This window comes from Andrographis paniculata, unplaced genomic scaffold, assembly GCF_009805555.1.
Source record: "Andrographis paniculata isolate CXL003 unplaced genomic scaffold, ASM980555v1 Contig86END, whole genome shotgun sequence".
Classification (NCBI taxonomy): Eukaryota; Viridiplantae; Streptophyta; class Magnoliopsida; order Lamiales; family Acanthaceae; genus Andrographis; species Andrographis paniculata.
The window spans coordinates 3,433,913-3,453,025 of NW_026137624.1; the positions used below are offsets into that span (position 1 = coordinate 3,433,913).

General features: G+C 35.2%; 3 protein-coding genes across 5 annotated transcripts; 1 reads left to right on the forward strand and 2 right to left on the reverse strand.

The window, feature by feature from the left end:
• Positions 1 to 989: 989 nt before the first annotated feature.
• Positions 990 to 1,458, reverse strand: LOC127242159 (uncharacterized). The gene has a single exon (XM_051261585.1). The coding sequence runs from the start codon at positions 1,327 to 1,329 to the stop codon at positions 1,099 to 1,101; it is 231 nt and encodes a 76-aa protein (XP_051117542.1). The 5' UTR covers positions 1,330 to 1,458; the 3' UTR covers positions 990 to 1,098.
• A 2,671-nt stretch (positions 1,459 to 4,129) lies between these two features.
• On the forward strand, positions 4,130 to 4,615 carry LOC127242038 (leucine-rich repeat extensin-like protein 3). The gene has a single exon (XM_051261371.1). It carries the CDS (start codon positions 4,130 to 4,132, stop codon positions 4,613 to 4,615), a length of 486 nt encoding a protein of 161 aa, XP_051117328.1.
• Positions 4,616 to 5,065: 450 nt separating this feature from the next.
• Positions 5,066 to 18,794, reverse strand: LOC127242006 (protease Do-like 7). Of its 3 annotated transcripts, none has more exons than XM_051261335.1 (24): positions 18,286 to 18,794; positions 18,124 to 18,194; positions 17,123 to 17,257; positions 16,771 to 16,829; positions 16,370 to 16,406; positions 15,560 to 15,685; positions 14,777 to 14,866; positions 12,994 to 13,059; positions 12,807 to 12,863; positions 12,598 to 12,663; positions 12,143 to 12,250; positions 11,555 to 11,635; positions 10,364 to 10,413; positions 10,039 to 10,204; positions 9,298 to 9,813; positions 8,274 to 8,456; positions 8,099 to 8,201; positions 7,556 to 7,726; positions 7,351 to 7,430; positions 7,042 to 7,284; positions 6,287 to 6,508; positions 6,010 to 6,167; positions 5,751 to 5,862; positions 5,066 to 5,578 (listed from the first exon to the last, which is right to left on the reverse strand). In XM_051261335.1, the coding sequence occupies exons 1-24, from the start codon at positions 18,560 to 18,562 to the stop codon at positions 5,402 to 5,404; spliced, it is 3,354 nt and encodes a 1,117-aa protein (XP_051117292.1). In that variant the 5' UTR covers positions 18,563 to 18,794; the 3' UTR covers positions 5,066 to 5,401. The 3 variants fall into 3 exon arrangements, with proteins under 3 accessions (XP_051117292.1, XP_051117293.1, XP_051117294.1); XM_051261336.1 differs by having other exon boundaries at positions 5,067 to 5,578; positions 7,042 to 7,269; XM_051261337.1 differs by lacking the exons at positions 17,123 to 17,257; positions 18,124 to 18,194; positions 18,286 to 18,794 and having other exon boundaries at positions 5,068 to 5,578; positions 16,370 to 16,441; positions 16,771 to 16,821.
• Positions 18,795 to 19,113: the final 319 nt, after the last annotated feature.

Consider the following 19,113-nt stretch of genomic DNA (forward strand, 5'->3'; position numbering starts at 1 on the left):
AGCAGGCGAATTTATTTGTAGCTTCATTATTATATATGCAATTCTATATTCAATTTCTAGATCTTCTATTTATAGAGATTTTATTTTTTAGCTTATTATTTTGAGCTTTTCAACATATGTATATCACCTTGAATTTCCTTTTCACATGTTTGTAATAATTTCTTGCTGAAAATAATCCCCTCATGATTGAAGATTTGAAGAAATCAATGATGCTTGAGTTCGATACGAAGGATCTCGTATTCATGTCATACTTTGAAATTGCCCAATTGAATCTTCATCTCACATAAAAAAATATATATATATTTCGAAAATATTGAAGAGATTCAATATACAATATTGCAAATATATATATATATATATATATCAAAAACATTGAAGAGATTCAATATACAAGATTGCAAATATATATATATATATATATCAAAAACATTGAAGAGATTCAATATACAAGATCGCAAAAATATATATTTCAAAAATATTGAAGAGATTCAATATACAAATTTGCAAATCCAACAAAGACAAAGTTAAATAGAACATGAAATTGAAGCACATTTTGATCCCACATACTAGAAAAGCAGCTTGTTGGGAGTTTAAGGCACACCTCGCTTGTATCCCACATATGGCGTTGGATTGATAAGCAAATTCAAATTCATGGAGAATCCTATCAATCGCATCTTACAAGTTGCGTTGCTAAACGAATTTGAAGGATAGGATACTCGTAATAATACAGTACATGAAGCAATGCAATACTGATCTCTTTGGTACTCGGATAACAATTGGAGAGGTGATTTTGATGATAAAGAAAACACCCAACGGATATTTACTCATTTTATATATTTTGTCAACAATGGCATAGCCACGAGACCTTCAATTTTAGTATTTGATCGAGATCTCATGATCATCTCCCCTTAATTTATTTGAATTCATATTCGAATAAGCCACTCCGTAATATAAAACTCTAAACTTTTTGCCATGATTAAGTATTACTATAACGAGAAACGACGTCGTATTATTATTATTATTATTAAATTACCGAGCAGTGATTATTGAAACATACACGATTTAAGTCAGAGAGAAAGTGAGTGAGAACTTCATTAATTAAATAGGAATGGAATTGGAAACGGAGGGATAGACGACGGCGGCGGGATGCGCCATGATGCGGCGGCCCTTCATGTGGCGGAAGCAGTAGACGAATGCGCCGACGGGCCACTCGACCAGCGCCGCCGCCGCGAAGGCCAGGAAGCCCAGCGTCGGCCCCACCACCTTGCACCGGCACGGATTGCTCCTCGTCCCGCACTGCACGCATATCGGAACTCCAATCACCGCCATTGATTGATTCTGATCTGATCTGATTATCTGATTTGATATTTATTTGTTGATATACAAGAATAGATTGCTGCTGCTGTTGCTGGCTTCGAGTACTCTGAGTTTGTATCCACGGCCACCAATGAACACCCGATACTGATACTTTTATAGAGAAGATTTGATTCGTGGCGCAATCGCGTCTTGCCACGTGTTGTGCGCTGCCGCCTCTGTTTCCTAAACGTGGCGCTGTTTCATGGGTACACGTACCAATTTTTTTTTGCCTATCTTGGAATTGGAATTGGAACCGGAATGTAACGCTGCTTATTTTACATTATCTTTTATCTATCATTTATATCCTACTTCTTCCGTACCAAATAGCGTGAAATATTTGTGTTTATCACGAGAATTTAAGCTGAAAGTATTAAGTATAGTAATTTAAGATAATTTGGATATTAAGTAATGTGATTGGAAAGAAAAATATAATTTTTTTTGGTAATATGATTAAATAAAGTGAAATGTATATTAATATATATATAAATATTATTAATTATTTTTAAATTTAGAAATATTGCAGTGAGTTTATAACAAATAAAAAAAAATATTAAAGGATATTTGGAATAGAAGGAGTAGTAACTAATATAATATGTAATTATAGAGAGCCGTATTGAATTGAAATGAGGAACACTTATACCATATCGACGAAATTCATTAATTGTCGGTCGGATTGCTATATATATATATAGTTTCTATTGGTATATCTTTATCTACTATTTATTTATGTATTCCTTCCCCATATTAAAATTTTATAATACTGACTGAATTGCTGACTTTGTCATTAAGTTAAAACATTAATATCGAAAATTCGATTTAAATTCGATACAAAAGAATTGTGCTTAGTCATTAAAGCTCGAAATTTTCAGGCTATATTTGGCCCGGCATGCTACTAAACGGAGCAGTATTCAAGCCCATAAAGGATGGATCGTGCCTAGCCGACCCGATTGATTAAAATTAAGATTTAGTATTTAATATATTTATTTATATATATAAACTAATGAAATAATTATAAAAATTAATTCATAGCTTAATGGTAAAATTATATATATGGTTATGAGTTCAATTCTCACTTGGATCCATTTGAATAAAATTTTGATTAAATTAAAAATTCAAGAAAAACAAGTAAAACTATTTAAAATAATAAAAAACGGAACGGCCCGGACGGACCTAATTGCTCATGCCCGGTTCCAGCCCGACATAAAAAAAGTCGAGTCAGCCCCAATTGCCATCCTTAGTACAGGCCCATAAGTCGAATGGAATCGAATTCAAATAATAAAAACAGGCAGGCTCCAACTTAAAATAATTTCTCAAACTTTGCAAAATCTACAATTTCTTGTAATCCAACTCATAAAAGTAGTACCATACCTTACCTAACCAAAGTTATCCATCCATCCTATCACGTGGAGGCCCAGCTCATCATCTATTGACCCAAGTTACAAGAAGATTCAGTCTATGTTTACTTACTACTACCATCACATATATCTTCACCTTTATATCAGAATATAAAAAAGAATAAAATAAAAATAAATGATAATTTCATCATTAACAGGATTTGAAACTGGTGTTCATTTGTGTTTTGAAATATGCTTTCCATTTTTGCTTTCTTCACTAAATACTTTACTCCCCCATTAAACAAATTTAAAATAACAAATTAACAACAAAAATCAAACATGCCAAAGCATCCAAAAAGACAGTATTTCCAACGAACATCAATCAATATATACTCAAATAGAATGGTTGTAGTTACTGTATTAACAACACATTCAATTATGGTAGAAGCATGTGATACAATGATAGACAACAGACAACTTATTCTAATATAATATAAATACAACATCACATGATTATAGTCAAAAAACACAAGACTGCACAATTTCAAATAGCATAGTATGTGCTATGTTACCTCTCTATTTGCTAGTTTTTCATATGCTGATCATTTTTTCCAATCAGCATGCTAAACAATTCCCAAATGGAATGTATGTCCAACCAAGAACTCAACATATGTAATATGCATAGACCCAAGTTACTAACTAATAGAGAACAAAACCAACAACAATTACCATTAAAAAGTTGGTTAAGATCGTTTCAAACCCGGCATGCAGTTTAACTAAATCATCGAATAATCATTTTTATAATAACATTTTGTGGGTTTAACTAACTATCTCTAACAAGGAAAAAAACAAGACTAGTCTCCAGAGTACAACAAAGAAAATTCGTGCCTAGGCCAAAAGAATAAAGGAGATTCCTGACTTTGATCCAAAGGAAACATAACTTTGCCTCAATTAGGCAAAATATATAATTTATGTCATTTAATTAAACTATGATTTCTCAGCCATCCCTTAGAGGGGATTTTGCCAACCATTCCAAATTCTGTAACAGAATCAGATAGGGCAAAAAACAATCTCTATCAGGAACATGTTCTTCCACCACTTTCTAAATGGAACCTATTCTCCTATTAGCTACTACTTTCTGTTACATCTATCTAACCAACCCTCTTAAGTAAAATGGATTTAAGAAAAAGACCTACTGATATAACAACAATTTAATACAACTGGACGACGTCCACCTGTAATTAAGTCCACCTATTAGCACTCTGCCTTTATATCATCATCTATGTAAAGAGTTTCACCTCCCCTCGCCCATTCGAACAATCGCTTAACCAGTAAGCATAAAATGTGCTGCCCTTCAAGGCACTTCAAGCATATAAACTCATCGCAACTTTTTTTATGCCCTTTGTGTCACTAGATTTAACCTTTTGGGTATACCTGGAATGGCACCGAAGATGTACAGATGGAGTCTGTTACTGCTAACAATGTTCGTCCAGTTTCTGGTTTGCTTTACTGCCCATGTCACAGTTTCTGCAAAGGATACAGATCCGAGCATTAAGTGTGGGCAATGCCCTTGTGGTGATCCTTGCAACCAGGTGCTGCCGGATCTTCCTCCTCCATCACCATCACCGCCGCCTCCGCCACCCCCTCAACTTTCACCTCCTGTGGGAGATTGTCCACCTCCACCAACTTTGCTTTCGGAGATCATGCCACCACCACCACCACCACCATCCCCACCACCCCCAAAGCCACAATCCCCACCAAGATCACCGCCACCACCTAGGTTTGTTTACGTGACTGGACCACCTGAAAACTTGTATCCTACTTTGAACCTATACTCTACAGCAGCACATAATGATTATCTGGAGAGTTTCTGGGGGCTTGTTTTGGTGGGATGTTCTGCTCTTCACTTGCTAGCATTCAGGTGACTACAAGAACTTAGCAATCTAGTTCAAGCATGCCTATCTTTTATATGGATTTGTGGGGTGGGTGGGGGTGTCCAATGTCCATCTAAGGTAACCACTTAAAAGGAGTTAATGTTTTTTTCTCGTCATATATTGTAAGGATGATATGTTCTTCATTTTTTTTGATTATCTTTTATTTCAACTCTGAAGAGTTTCAAGTGAATAATGGAAGCAATTGTTGATGCCTGTTTGGTTCTACCAAATAGCAAATAATGTGAAAACATGTTCCTTCAACAATTCCTGACTTTGTCTATATTTCTAGAAGGTAAATGTGTATGGGCATAAATGAATAGCATCCATGTATCAGAGAAGTGTCCTTGTTGGCTGTTCTTACTTTTGTTAATTCACATTCTAATAATCCCCCTCAAAAAATAGGTTTAAAAAAAAAGGCACTACTACAGAAAGTAACTGAGAGAACTCGTTGAGAAAGATGAGATGTTAAACATAAACAAAATATTTAATATAAATAACAGGCAATAGTAATAAAACATAGGAAAACCCTTAATTGTTTCAAAACAAGCATGACCTATATAATACTATTTCTACATGCAAATGTGTAGGGCTCAGCCTGTTTGTCTCTTTATAGCAAAAAATATACAACAAATAATTGGCTGCTAATCTCATATTGGTGGCAACTATGGATGAAGGAAGACAGTTAAATGATTTTGAGGAAATATTCCAAGGCAACTTCTCATTCTTTGCAGCAGCATTTAAGTCGAAAGATAAAGCAGCATTGCACACATAAAGGAATCACATGGACCTGCAATCTAGCGACTTGATTGTCCTCCTACGCCATATTGAAGCCTCAGGGTCAAATCTCAGCTCCCATGTTGGCCAGTAATGCAAGTCCTGCTTTAGTGTCAGCACTCGAGGCTTGCCATTCAAGTGCACCGTTCTTACACGAACAAACTCCCCGTGCTCGATTTCCTATTATTAAGTGCTTCGTATAATTAATAGTTTACAAAAGCAGCCTTACAATTAAAATAAAATAATCAACATAAATAATACTAGATTGCTTTTGGGACCCAGGTAATCAAATGTTTACAACTTCATAGCTCCAACTAATGTCCAAGCCTTCACTATAGAGCATGAGACATACCTTAGTCACAGCAACAAAAGCGTCCAAATCGGGAGTAGGTTCCCCATTCACTTCAACAATCCATTGCAACGCATATAAACCATAGCGATGCACTGGACTCCCATGACACCACCTGAAATATTTAATTAAACCATAAGAAACATAACTTTGCAATTTGGCTACCAAGATTTCAACTTTACAATTGAGTACAATACTTTGGAAGTTCACCAAGAATGATGGTAACTCTAGCTAATAAATTAACTTGAGTCAAAAAGTACACCTGGCCACATAAACACCATGCCCTTCTTCAGGAAGAAATCCAAGAGCTCGGACGGCTGAATGAGGATCCTGAACAATACAACCACACCAATTTATGGCACGAGTGGTTCCGTTCCCATCCCTAACATCTGTTCCAACCACTAGATCGATTTCGCGACCCTGTTAGACATCATAATTAGATATTTCTCACATGTACAAGAAAGAATATATACGGAAAGGAGCAAACTATGTTGTCCAGTAAATGCAGGGCAACTGAAAATGTAGAAACATTAGAAAACCTGACGAAATATTGTCATTGTAAGCTTCCCATCATTCTCAATGCCATTACTGTGGTCTAGTCTTTGGCACGCATCTTCGATATCATGAAAACACGTAACAGGCTCTTTATTGATTGCCAAAACCATGTCACCCTGTTCTAGTAGATTTTCCGCTTTGGATCCTGCTAAACATCCTTTAACCCTTAAAACCTGTCGTCTTATAGGATCTTTTTTTACCAGTGCCTGTATCAATAAAACCAAACCTAGATATAATTCAATATTATGTAAGACTAGAACATATTTTTCCTTGAAGCAAATGTTAAATCATATAAAAGGAGTTATAATCCTTAAGAGCACAGGAGTACAGACTGCACTTTCTGGTAAGGCCAAACTAATCCATGTAATGTTACAGCTATAACAAAATGTGATGGTCAAAATAGGCCATGAAAATCTTCTTTTCTGTATACGTCCAGATAGAAATTCTTCTAGCAGAAATATGTAAATATATGTATGCTAAAAGTACATAAAAACTAGGAACAACTAATCAAGACAGACAAATAAAGGAAATAAAAAACCAAGTAATCCATATGAATCCTCTAACAGAAGCAAGACCCATTTGCCCAAAACAAAAACAACAAAGGAATCAAAATACGGTAATAGGTACAGAAGATATGCATAAAGAATCCTAACTGATATAAAGACACATTAGCCCAAAGTATAGCACTAAGGGAATCAAATTACTGTAACAAGTACAGAAGAAATGCATAAAGAACTACCTGGATCCAGGAGTCATGCAGGCCAAAACTCCTAGCCTTGGAGAGCAAAGTGGGATAAAGTTCAACCTCTAGCATTCTTACAAGTGGCATGGGCCTTTTGATTCCATTTATCAGCAGGGTAGGACCATCCACACCAGATGTGATTTTATCAAGTATCTGGCTTATTGAATAAATTGGAATACCACGAACAAATTGATGGTCTTCAGACGAGCTACAATTATACTTGAGCTGGAAGATTGAAGTCTGTGCTGTAAATTAGAGATGAAGCAACTAGTGTACATGAATGCAAGCAACATCAAGAAAACAAACCTGTGTTGAAAAGCTCCCCCATATAGCTTTAACCCTTCCAAGATCATCTGTAAGAACACCAGAGAATGTACTGCCAAAATCTGAAACATGACGACAATGTAAATCAAGGCCCAATATTTCTTAAACCTGAGGCAAATGACAAGAAGAAAAACCAGACAAGGCTAAATGGATATAGTTGGATAAAGAAAGGCTGATTCATACAAACCTGTATCAAGCTCAATCACTTCCATATTGGTTGCTCTGTATCTTGGACAATCAGCGGAACCAATATTCAGAGCAGCAGAAGGATTTGTGACAAACGATTTCCTAGAAGTTGCTTGTAGGCTCCTACTCAATCCCACAAGGCATACAGAATCTCCACGACGAAGAGCAGGTTCTGAGCCATGAAATATGATAAGCTATTATTCATGCACATGAGAGAGGGAATATAGTAGAATTCAATGAGCTATAAATGAATAACATAAAACAGGTATGATAAGTACAATTGCAAATGCTGAGTCATTGTTCAGGATCATTTGGTAAATTTTTAACAGTGAGGAAAGAGAGGATGAGAATCCCATACCAAAATAACCAAATTCCTTACCATGAACCAATAGTACAGATAGCAGCCATAACACTACATAAAACTAACTATATTCTCTCTCTCTCTCTCTCTCTCTCTCTCTCTATATATATATATATATATATATATAAGCAAATTTTACAGCAGCCTTATCCACTCGATAACTCATGTAACCAGCTAACATACCAGGAAGTAGTTCAGCGGCCCTTACTACAGCAGCGCCAGCACCAAGAGCAGAGGGGTCATATGCAACAAGCACAAAGTTGTGCACAGGATGAAGAAAAACAACCTGTAAAATGTTAAGTGGCTTCTTAGTATCACCTCATCATAGTCTTTTATAGATCAGATGGAATAAAATTACCTCTCCAGGAATTTCAATAGGATAAGCAGCAAAAGACAGCATCACATCAGAGACAGACACGGCAACAGTGTTTTTATCAACAGCAACCAATCCCATGGTTTCAGAGTGATATATGATGACACCAGTTCCAAAGAAATGTTGCGAATGCACCCCATCAAGCATACAAGAAGATGGTACATGAACCTACAAGTTTACAGTTCAACTCAACCATAATAACCAAAAGCTACATTCGCAAGGAATGCGGCTGAATTAATAATAACGCCAATATAAAGCACCAACTGGGTAAGAAGCTCATTCATTAGTGCACCAAGAAAAATGGCTCCTCTACTTTTTTTTCAGACTTTCAATGCTTAATATTCTAGACTAATGAATTTCTGGCCATATGTTCTATAACTTCCAGCTTCAATCATATATAGAGAAGCAAATCACTCTGCCATATAATTTGGTCAGAGTATTGACTGTTTCTGGACAAGCATTGTCCTCTCGAGTGGTGAAGTATGTCCTGTCATGGATACTTTGTCATGCTATTTACTCTTTTAGAAATACAGTAATCTACACTTCTTTATTTTAGTTAAGTCACAGAAATATAGTTGAATATCAATTCCGAAACTAATCAAAATGTACCAATAGGGTCGTCTCACTTAGATCTAAGTGTGGAAAACATTTACACCCTTTCAGATGATGTAGTGGCCATTAAAATCTCCCTGTCTCACCATCAATGCCCTCACTCTCCCAGCAGAAAACATGCAAAAGAGGAAATTTTGAAGAAAAAAAAAATGTTAACTAATAAAGATTAACACCTTAGCCCTGCTTCATCACAAGGACCAACATCCCCCTAGTCAAATTGCCATCATCTGAAACCTCCTATCAGCATTCCAAGCTCAACTTTACAAGTTATAATAACCCATCATCATCCATTAGATCAGCCTACTTGTGTTGCCATAAATTTCTCATGCCAATTGAAAATTAAGAATTTTGAAACAAACAGCATAAAACACATGAAATTATCATTTAATATAGTTACCTCTAACATCACAAGAGTTGGTTCAATCACACGCTCAGCTATGGAAGCATTAGTGGCTCCAGCTGCAGCACTTTGATGATCCCTCAAAACTGTTTGGGTTTCTGTTCCTGTGTCCTCTATTCTTTCTTCCCTAGATTCATGTAAGGAACAGTCAGGTGATAAAGTACCATCAGTCGATAAGTCCTCCACCCTCCTTTTTTTGGTCCCAGCGTCAGATTCATCTGAAGTATGCGGGCCCTCAACAATTTGTTCACAGTTAGTTTCCATATTAGTCACACCATCCATTGCCTCTTGGCCAACACATTGATGTGCTTGTTCTATTGGAGTGACCTCAGCAGCACATGATGAAATTCTATTGCTTGCTAAATCTCGTTCAATGTCATTGACCAGAGGTGATAAGAGTGGAGAGTCTGGTGGCAACACAGGTTTTACAGTCCACAAGCCACAAGTATCATCACGCTTGTATATTTGAGGAGGAGCATACCACTCATGGCGATCAATTGTCACTAGGACAGACTGCAGCAAAAAAATCATTTTTAAAATTCTTCCAAAACTCAACCAAAAAAGTATTCCACTATACAACTCAAAACGAATAGCTCATGTCTTAGTCTACACAACATAGTAAGATCCTTTCAAAGAAATAGACAGACATTACAGCACATACTAAGTTATTTAAACCAAAAAAGTTTTATATCACATTGAATGGGGTTGTACATAATGCTATTGAGGCATCATGATTACCTTTCTACGGTGACGATCTGTATGACTTATATACTCTAATGGTACCCTTGCACCTCTTGATAGTTTAGAGAGAGCAGAGATAAAATCTTCAAGTTTCAATATGTCTTCACCAGCAAACTTCTTAATAATAGCATGCCGTGGAACCCCCGCCCTGAGTAACATATATCTGAGACACATAACAAATGATTAAATGATGTCAAATTCAAGTTTAGGTAGATGCTCGGACATGTTGGAGAGTGGAGAACAGTAGAACACCTCCATAATACAGAGAACAAAGGACAGGACAATTGAAATTGAGTTATGCTGAAGTATAAATTTGCATTACCCTTGTTCTGCAACATACACAAGACCACATTGAAATCGGAAGTTCCTGGCCTGTATGCAAAATGAACAAATTTATGGCAAAGAACAAAGTACAGAACACAATATAAAATGACCTAGACCAACAGAACATAATTTGCACAAGCTAGGTTTAGGAGTTAATTGTAACATAAAAAGAAATGTTGTGTTCCCTAATCACCGTCCGCATTGCCTGCAGAGTTTTCAATATGTTTCTTCTGAAGTTGTTATGATCCATTATTCTTCGGCTGTGTTCTTTTATCAAACATTACAAAATTTCAACTTTTAACCCATTTTTTTCCTCAAAAACATCGAATCAAACATATATTTTTTTTATTATACTAAAAATCAATTTAGCATTCAAAACATCGCATCAATATCTATTTATATAACATCATACAATTATTTTATTTAAGAAACTTTACTATTCAAATCCCAAATCCAAAATTCAAACCCCCAGACAGACACATGCCCGAATTCATAGACGGCAGATGGAACCTTATTTGTTTAAGGATGCACCATTTTTATTTTCTGTTTTTTACTTTGGTTTTATGCCAAGATAGAAAAATACTTGATATTGACAAAGATTAACAATATAAACTTCTAGGCATCGACGGAGTATCTTTATGCTCCATTCTGATGCATTGTGGGAGTTGTAGCCATTTTATGCATGACACTAATTTACAATACTCATACTAATACACTTGGAGGTGATTGTTTTTATATGGTTTTCTAAATAAATATCCTACAATTGGTAAGATGGAAAAGAAGAAAAGCCTTTTACATTAGCATTCAAGATATAGAGCCACATTCAAATGAAGCAACAAATAGAAAAAGAAAAAGAAAAAAATCAGAACGGAATTTTATCTGTCTGGCAACAATTGATTGGTCCAAAGAGGTTTGCTTTCCATCATCTTCATTGTGATACTACCTTTCCCTCTTCCCAAAACAAGCAGACTACAATTGGTGATCATTTAGTTCATTGTAGTCGTTAGATAATGTAAAGGCTTATCCTTAAGTTCAGAGGTTGGGAGTTTTCTATCTGAAAATTTCATTAACCATATCCACGGTAGTTTGTGACTATGTTTTATATTTGAGTACAGCATTCACTAAATACAATCATTAGGCCACAAAATTCTCAAAAGACAGACAAAGAGAAAGAGAAGTTTCGGCCAACCTGCTGATATGACAGAGGGTGAATAACAGCACCACTCACTTCAAGAAAGCAATCTGGAGTGATAGAGTGCAAATCCTGAACCTGAAATACATTAAGAAAAGAAGATATATGCAATATAAGGACCTTATCAATGTGCTCTTGGTTGACCAAAACTTTGAATACATAGAAAAAGATCTAACAAATAAAAAAGGATATTAGAACATTTTAGGGTTCTATTTTTCCATCTAATATAAAGGTAAATAGCTACAAAACAAGCAATTTAGACATTTCAATACCATGATTCTAAATATATATATATATATAATTATTTATGAATTTCCAATGCAACAACAGTAACTACTTATCCCACAGTCTACAACTGTTGAATGGAAATTCACATAGATCAGAATCTTACTAATAACTTTAATTCAATTACAGGATTAAATTTAATTATATTGGGGAGAAATACCAAAGGGCAGGGCATAGGCCTGGTTTGTATTCTATACATTGAAAGGATTTCAAGCTTAAAAATAATTTCACCAGTCTCATGATGCAAATTTCAAAATTCTATGGAAGTTTCAGTAATTACAGCTAAACATGAAATCTCACCGTTAAATCTAAAGTCAACGGTTTACCACCTCTTTCAATTTGAAGTTCAACTTTATCATTAACACTATCATCAAGAAGATTTTCCATCTTCAGAAACTGGGTGGTCACCTGCACAAAGTTCTTGAATTAATATATTTAAAATAAAAGGTAGTAATTTATAAAACATAAATAATTGTAAATAGCATACACATGGCATGGCACAAGGCCTTTTCCCTGCCGTGGAGCATGGCACGGCAGGTGCCCAAAGTAATAACTCCAACCATCACTTGTTTAAAAAGTAGATGACAAGTTGCCAGACCACAATATTCCATTTATATACTTGGGAAATTGTTTCAATAAAGGATAAAAGTGGGAAAAGCATAACATTTGTCATAAAAATTTCCAAGCAAATCATATTCAATAAGGGATAGATAATAATAGATATAGCTGCCAAAAATAAATTAACGCAAGCATACCTCACCATTCAACCGAATAAGCACATCACCTGGCTCCAAGCGTTTGTGAGCTGGGCCCTCAGGTACCTAAAACCCACACAAGAGCATGGCCGATTTATTTATACCAAATAGATAATAAAGAAACAATAAAAACAAAGAGTATCAGGTTTGATGACCAAATTACTAGGATGAACTGTAGGATGACAATATAACAAAGGATCAGTACTCACAACTGAGTCAACAACAAGCATTCCTGTTTCCCCAGTTGGAGAAGCATGGCGCACTAACTGAAACATAGAAACAAATACAATCATTGGGTTGGTTAGATTATTAGCGGGGCTATATATCTATGATTAAAAGAACTTGAAACTGAAGATGGAAACGCATGATAAAAAGAACAAACAATAAAGAAAATACCTGTTCTGTTTCACTTCTGAATCCAAGCCTTCGCGTCTCATCAAATCCTTTGTGGAGAAATGTGGCCTATATCATGAATATGAGAATGAAAGTCAACATATAATGCACTAAGAGGTTCAAAATATACAGAATTGTGATTATATGCAACCATCTTGGTTTCAAGTTCTTCAAAAATATTTATTAATATGAGAGTAAACAAACAGTACTAGCCCTGTTTCAAACTTACAACCTGATTTCCAAACCCCCATCCTTAACCACAACAGAGAAAAAAGAGAAAAGGAGAAAACAAAAGGTTTGTCCATTGCTGTTTTACTATACATACATATTTTGTCCTTTCAACTATGGCGGATACTACATCCTCAATACAATAATTTTCTTCAGCTATGGAAGATCAAATCACACAGAGCACATCAGAACTTCAAAATATTCAGGCAGCATATAGATTAAATGAAAAAAAAAAAATTACTTTTGGTCTTAATTCGTTTGAACATTTCTTAAAGGAAAAGGAAAGTTGAGCTATCTGTTGGAAACAGTACCAGATGCTGGAACGGCAAGACTTGAAGCATGGGGAGAAAAGAACTCAATGATCATTTCTTGGTGTTATTGAATGCCATGATTCTTAAGAAAAATGATAAAAAAAAAAAACATGTTTCTTATACAGCTAAGGCAATTTAGGATGCCCTTCATCAGACATTCCAAGGTTAATGATGCAATACTTATCAATAATATCAAGACAAAGACAATGGAAGCAAAAAAAGGTACGAAATTAGTGAAAGAGTATGACAATTTTTTTGCAAAATCAGTGGCAGGAACTTGATTATTGTACAACACTTGATTTAAATTGTAGAAAGCGTACAGTCTTTATCAAAAGGTTCATAAATAAAGATTGTTATGATTTTTTTGGTTGGCCTATACTTTGAATTTGACCTGGTACTAATTCAAATTTGGGTAGAACAGGATTCCCCTCTCTAACTAAAACAATACCTCTAGCACATGTGGAAGAAAGTTGTAAGGGACTAAGGGTATCATGTTAGAAATACCATCAACATAAAATTTTGTTTTTTCTAAGCTCCAAACATCTGATGTTGGTACTAAACAAGGTTGCTACAGAGAAGCCAAATCAAACAAATGGGCAAAAGAAACACGGTGAATGGTAGTAAAACTACCGCAAGAAACCCATACACACCAAAGAGCAATTCTACAGACTACTTGGGAAACCACCCACTCCAAAGAGCAATTCTACAGACTACTTGGGAAACCACCCACTTGCAAATGGGGACAAGGAAGCCAAGAAATTGTATATATATTTATTAGAATATAGAATTGAAATATACAATTCCTCGTGTTCTTTTCTACACTCAGTGTTCAGGTCCTTAAGAATGCTTGCACCAAACAAAGCATGAGTTTAGCTGCCTCTATTATAAAATATTTTTATTATATAATGCTTTAATCAGTGTAATATAGTTTCTCCAATAATATCTTCAAAACATCTTTACCTGCATGTCAATTTTCAGTAATACATCCAATTACAAGGGTCACAATTTCCCAAAAACATGATTTAAAAAAAAAATAACATTTATTTTGTAGTGCAAGTAGAATAGTGTACATTTTTTCCCATTCAAAGAAGCATGGAAAATATAATTAATATAGGCATAGTTCTAAATATATGATGATAAATTTTCGTAAGAACTATAATCCTAACATAACTAAACTATATGAACACAGCCCAAAAGAACATAAGCAAAAGACTAACATAAAAATAATGAGGAAAGAACTAACAAACCTGAAGCGTACCACGGGGAATTGTGACTGCCTCCCATGTAGTACTAAATGATTCTATTCCTTTCTGCAAGTATCTCAAGGCCCTTACAACCTGATTTCCAAAACAATCTTTTAAGAAAAGATAAAAGAATCTTAAGCATAATTTAATAAAACTTATGTAACTTAAATTCAACTCCTCATTCAACAAACACAACATCAAGTACAAGCTTAAACTTCTGAAGTGTGCAATCTCTTGCTCATCACATCTGCATGGATGGCTCACATTCAAAAAAAAAAAAAAAAACAAAGAGTTGAAATAATAAGGCCATGAAAAGATTGTCCAGAAACCCATTGGTGCCCCATTTCATGCTACGTAGAGTCTTAGCTGATGATAACTATTTAGCAATAAAACCTCGAAATGGAGAACAAGGACTTATTTGAGTCATGTCATCTTACCCCTTCGGTATACCCATAATACAACAAATGTACAAAAGGAACTTGCATCCACACATAAAGTCTTATATGAGCTATAGGAAAAATGATATCCACTGGCTTGGAGAAGTGGTTGAAGGATCACCATTTTAAGACACAAAAATAAAGCATTAACAAGCATAGGAAACATATATGTATCCTAAAGATGAATATACAAACAGATGCAGCAATAGAAAACTACATTAGATCATGAAGCCTTTGCAAATGGGAAAATACATATTCAGGTTAATATAGCATTGTTTCATAGAAAATACAGAATATCAATTAAAGGTCATCTAAATTGGAAAACATTTTCTTGTGAACATGTTCTTACTCTTTCTAAAGGCAAGAAAAATGCTGAAGCACTAGATGTCTTGCTCCCAGCATTCAAGGCAACTGCTCTGCCTTGCCAATCAATAACAGGAGAACCACTTGAACCACCTTTTGTCCCAGAAGCTGCCTGTTTCCCAGAGATGGGTAAAAAACAGAAAAGAATGCAGAAAGAGATGTGCGACACATTAAGAGAACTGAAACTACTGATCAATACAAAAAAATAAAATAAAATAAAATGGAAAACTGCTGATCAAGACACTATGGGTGTGTTTGTTTGGGGGTTTGGATTTTGAGTTGGGATTTGAATAGTAAAAAAATTTGAATTATATGATGTGATATAAATAGGCGATGATGTGATGTTTTGAATGTAAAATTGATTTTTAGTATAATATAAAAAATGAAAAATAAGTGTTTGATTTGATGTTTTTGGGGGAAAAATTTTGGATGAATAGTAGGATTTTGTTAAAATCCTACAAACGAACACCCCCTATATTCTACGAATACCATTATATCAGTTTTCCATTTCTCATCACCAATAATATCCTCCTTTAATATTTTCTTTTTCCCCCTCATATTTTACAATTTCATGAACTAGCTGATAAGTCTCTCAGTTACTCAATGAACATCCACAAAATTAATTACATTGAGAGACAAAAACCATTTTTCCAGATCATGGTGAAGGTGCTCGAAACAATTTTGTTTTGGGGTCTGAAGTAATAATAATAATAATAATAATAATAACAATAATGAATGCAGGAAGCCAAAACATCAAGCACTTTGCATATTAAGGTACTCCTGCCAAAATACTTACTTGCATGTAGAATGTATTGAAGTCATTGTAACCATCCCTGCATAAATGACAAATTTTCAATATCACGGCAACCTGGAAAACAGCATAAGATTTCACAATAAAAACTAAATATTGCTCTAAAACAGCTTAAAAGAATGGTAACACATGATCCAAGGAAGCTATGCCATCAACCATACTGTGTGGCATAAATTTCATAGATGTGCAAAATTAACAAGAAAAAAAATATGTACACTAAATATATATATATCCAGTACATATTACATTGTTCTCTAAAAGAAATAAACTTAGTTTATATGAATCCAAAACTACTAGTAATTATCTATTACTTTACCAATGATCATATAATTTCGACCCAGCGATCAAGCACATGTAGATTAGAAAATATCTCATAGAACTCATACTTTTTATAATGTGGAGCATCTCTATCCAAACGTGCAAGAGTTCCAGCCAAAATCGAAACCTACAACATTGATAGAAAAGTTGAAAATGTTCAATGTCAAAGAGCAGGGGATGAAGTGGTACAATAAATTGAACAGCAGAAACTACACATCATAGAATTCATAACGATATGTCAAAACATACTAAATGGTAGCCTCGACATACAATCAGACAAGGCATGACAATCAGTCAGTAACCACTTCACGTCATTACAACAAATATTAAATGATACAGATGTAATGTGTAATTAATGGCGAGTTATCCATGATAGAACAGGATATATAGATTTCATGAGAAAAGCTACTGGACACAAACCTTTTCTCCGCTATCATTCCCAACCACCCTAATTTCAAGCCCCACACATGCAGCTTCAGGTGAAAGAGGAATCTCCTCATAGCTAAGGAATTGTATTGAAGAAGGGTTGTAGCCAAAGAAGCCAAAATCATGAACCTAGGGGTACAAATTACAAAGGTCAATATTGTGAAATTACATTCTAAGAATAATATCAATCAAGCTTAAGCAGAATTTATTGAACAAGTGGAGGCAATCTCTCCGGAAAGAAGATTAATTTAATGTTAAAAATCTACCACCAACTCAAAAGACTCTTAAAACTAAAATGAGTTGCACATATGGCAGTGAATCAAGGGAAACTCAAAAATATCTAAGCCCATATCATCAAATGGACTTTGACTTGGTTCATTTTGCAATTATATTGACACTAACAACATGAAACTAGATCACAACTGATAACGATAAATTAGTATAGGAATAATTAAATATGGCATATAACCTATTTCAAAGGAATATATGCACTAAGAACACAAAGAAATAAGAGCACACTGGCTCAGAAAATTCAAAAGAGACCAAAGTCAAGATATAAAGCTAAACTGCCTTGCATATTGAATACAGCTAAATCTACTAAGAGCCATTTATGTAATAACTTTTGTAAGGTAATGATGTGCAAAAACATCTTAATCACCAGCAGACAGTTATGAAATAGGTCCCCTTTTGTATCACTTACAGATATTGCACCAGGGCCCCCTCCTTACATTTATCTGATACCCCATCAAACATAGTTGCTAGTAGTTTCAAAATCATAAAGTTTCTCGGTGTAAGCATCCAAAAATTTTCGTGATATAACCCATTTGAGGAACTTATTACTACTTTGTGATAACCATTTTCTACAAAAAGAACTAAGAATAAATACAGGCCAAAATGATAGGGACGGGCTGTTGACACATAAATGATAAAAGGTGATACAACTTACGGACTAAGCATTGTTCTAATAAACTAAATGTATAGAATCGACAACTAACAGGATCTCTATAGATTGGATGAACAGGAATTTCCTCGCGGTTCACAAACATGGCTTCCGCAACAACCGGTCCTACAACAAGGAACAGCAAGAGTCATTTCAAAAGCTTTCTGGAAAATGAAATTGCAGCGATAAAGCTCCAAATAAGGTCAAAGTTTTCAACCAGGTTTGACGACATGGCGATTGGTGAGAATAATCCCACGACGCTTGTCCACCACAAAGCCAGTAGCATAGGAAGCACTGGCGGACTCGGTGTCGAAGGCACGGCAAGAAGTGGTGCGAAGGACCACGACAGCGGGAACCACCTTGTTGAGCGCCTTCCGCCAGTCCTCGGCGGTCGCGACATTCTCCTTGAAAGAAGAATCGATCTCCATGCAAAGATCGTCCCTCATATTCGCCTCCATCCCCGCCAAAGCCGCCTCCGATCCCAACCTCTCCATTTCAGCAGCTCAGTTCCACCTCACGAAAACCCTACTATTTAATCGCGATTATTGACAAACAAATCTCTCCTCCTCCTCAACAGCGAGTCAACGGGTCCTACACCGAGAGAGAATCGGCGAAAAAACAGGAGACCAAATGAAAGAATATTCCGGCGACGGCGCCGGCAGGTGCGGTGGTTTCGCACTTGAATTCGAGAATCGGAAATGCGGAGCCCTTCCCTTTGGTACTGTAGTTAAATCCGAACCAAGCAATTAATATATATATATATATCTTGAAACACATGAGAAGTGGTACGGATTGACTACATCTTATTATGTAAATAATATTTGTTATTTTAGGCAGTTGTACTTGTCGGTAATATTACAGTGGAGTATGGATAAATTGGTAAATTGGTCAATCACTGTTGTTAATTATATTGGGATATTAGGTGTTGTTAAAGGTTTGTGTTTTTTCAACTCCATTTATTAATTTGTAGTGATTTACTTGTAGAAAATATATGGATATCATTTTGTGCATAGTAATATTTACTTTAATACAATAATTTTTTTAT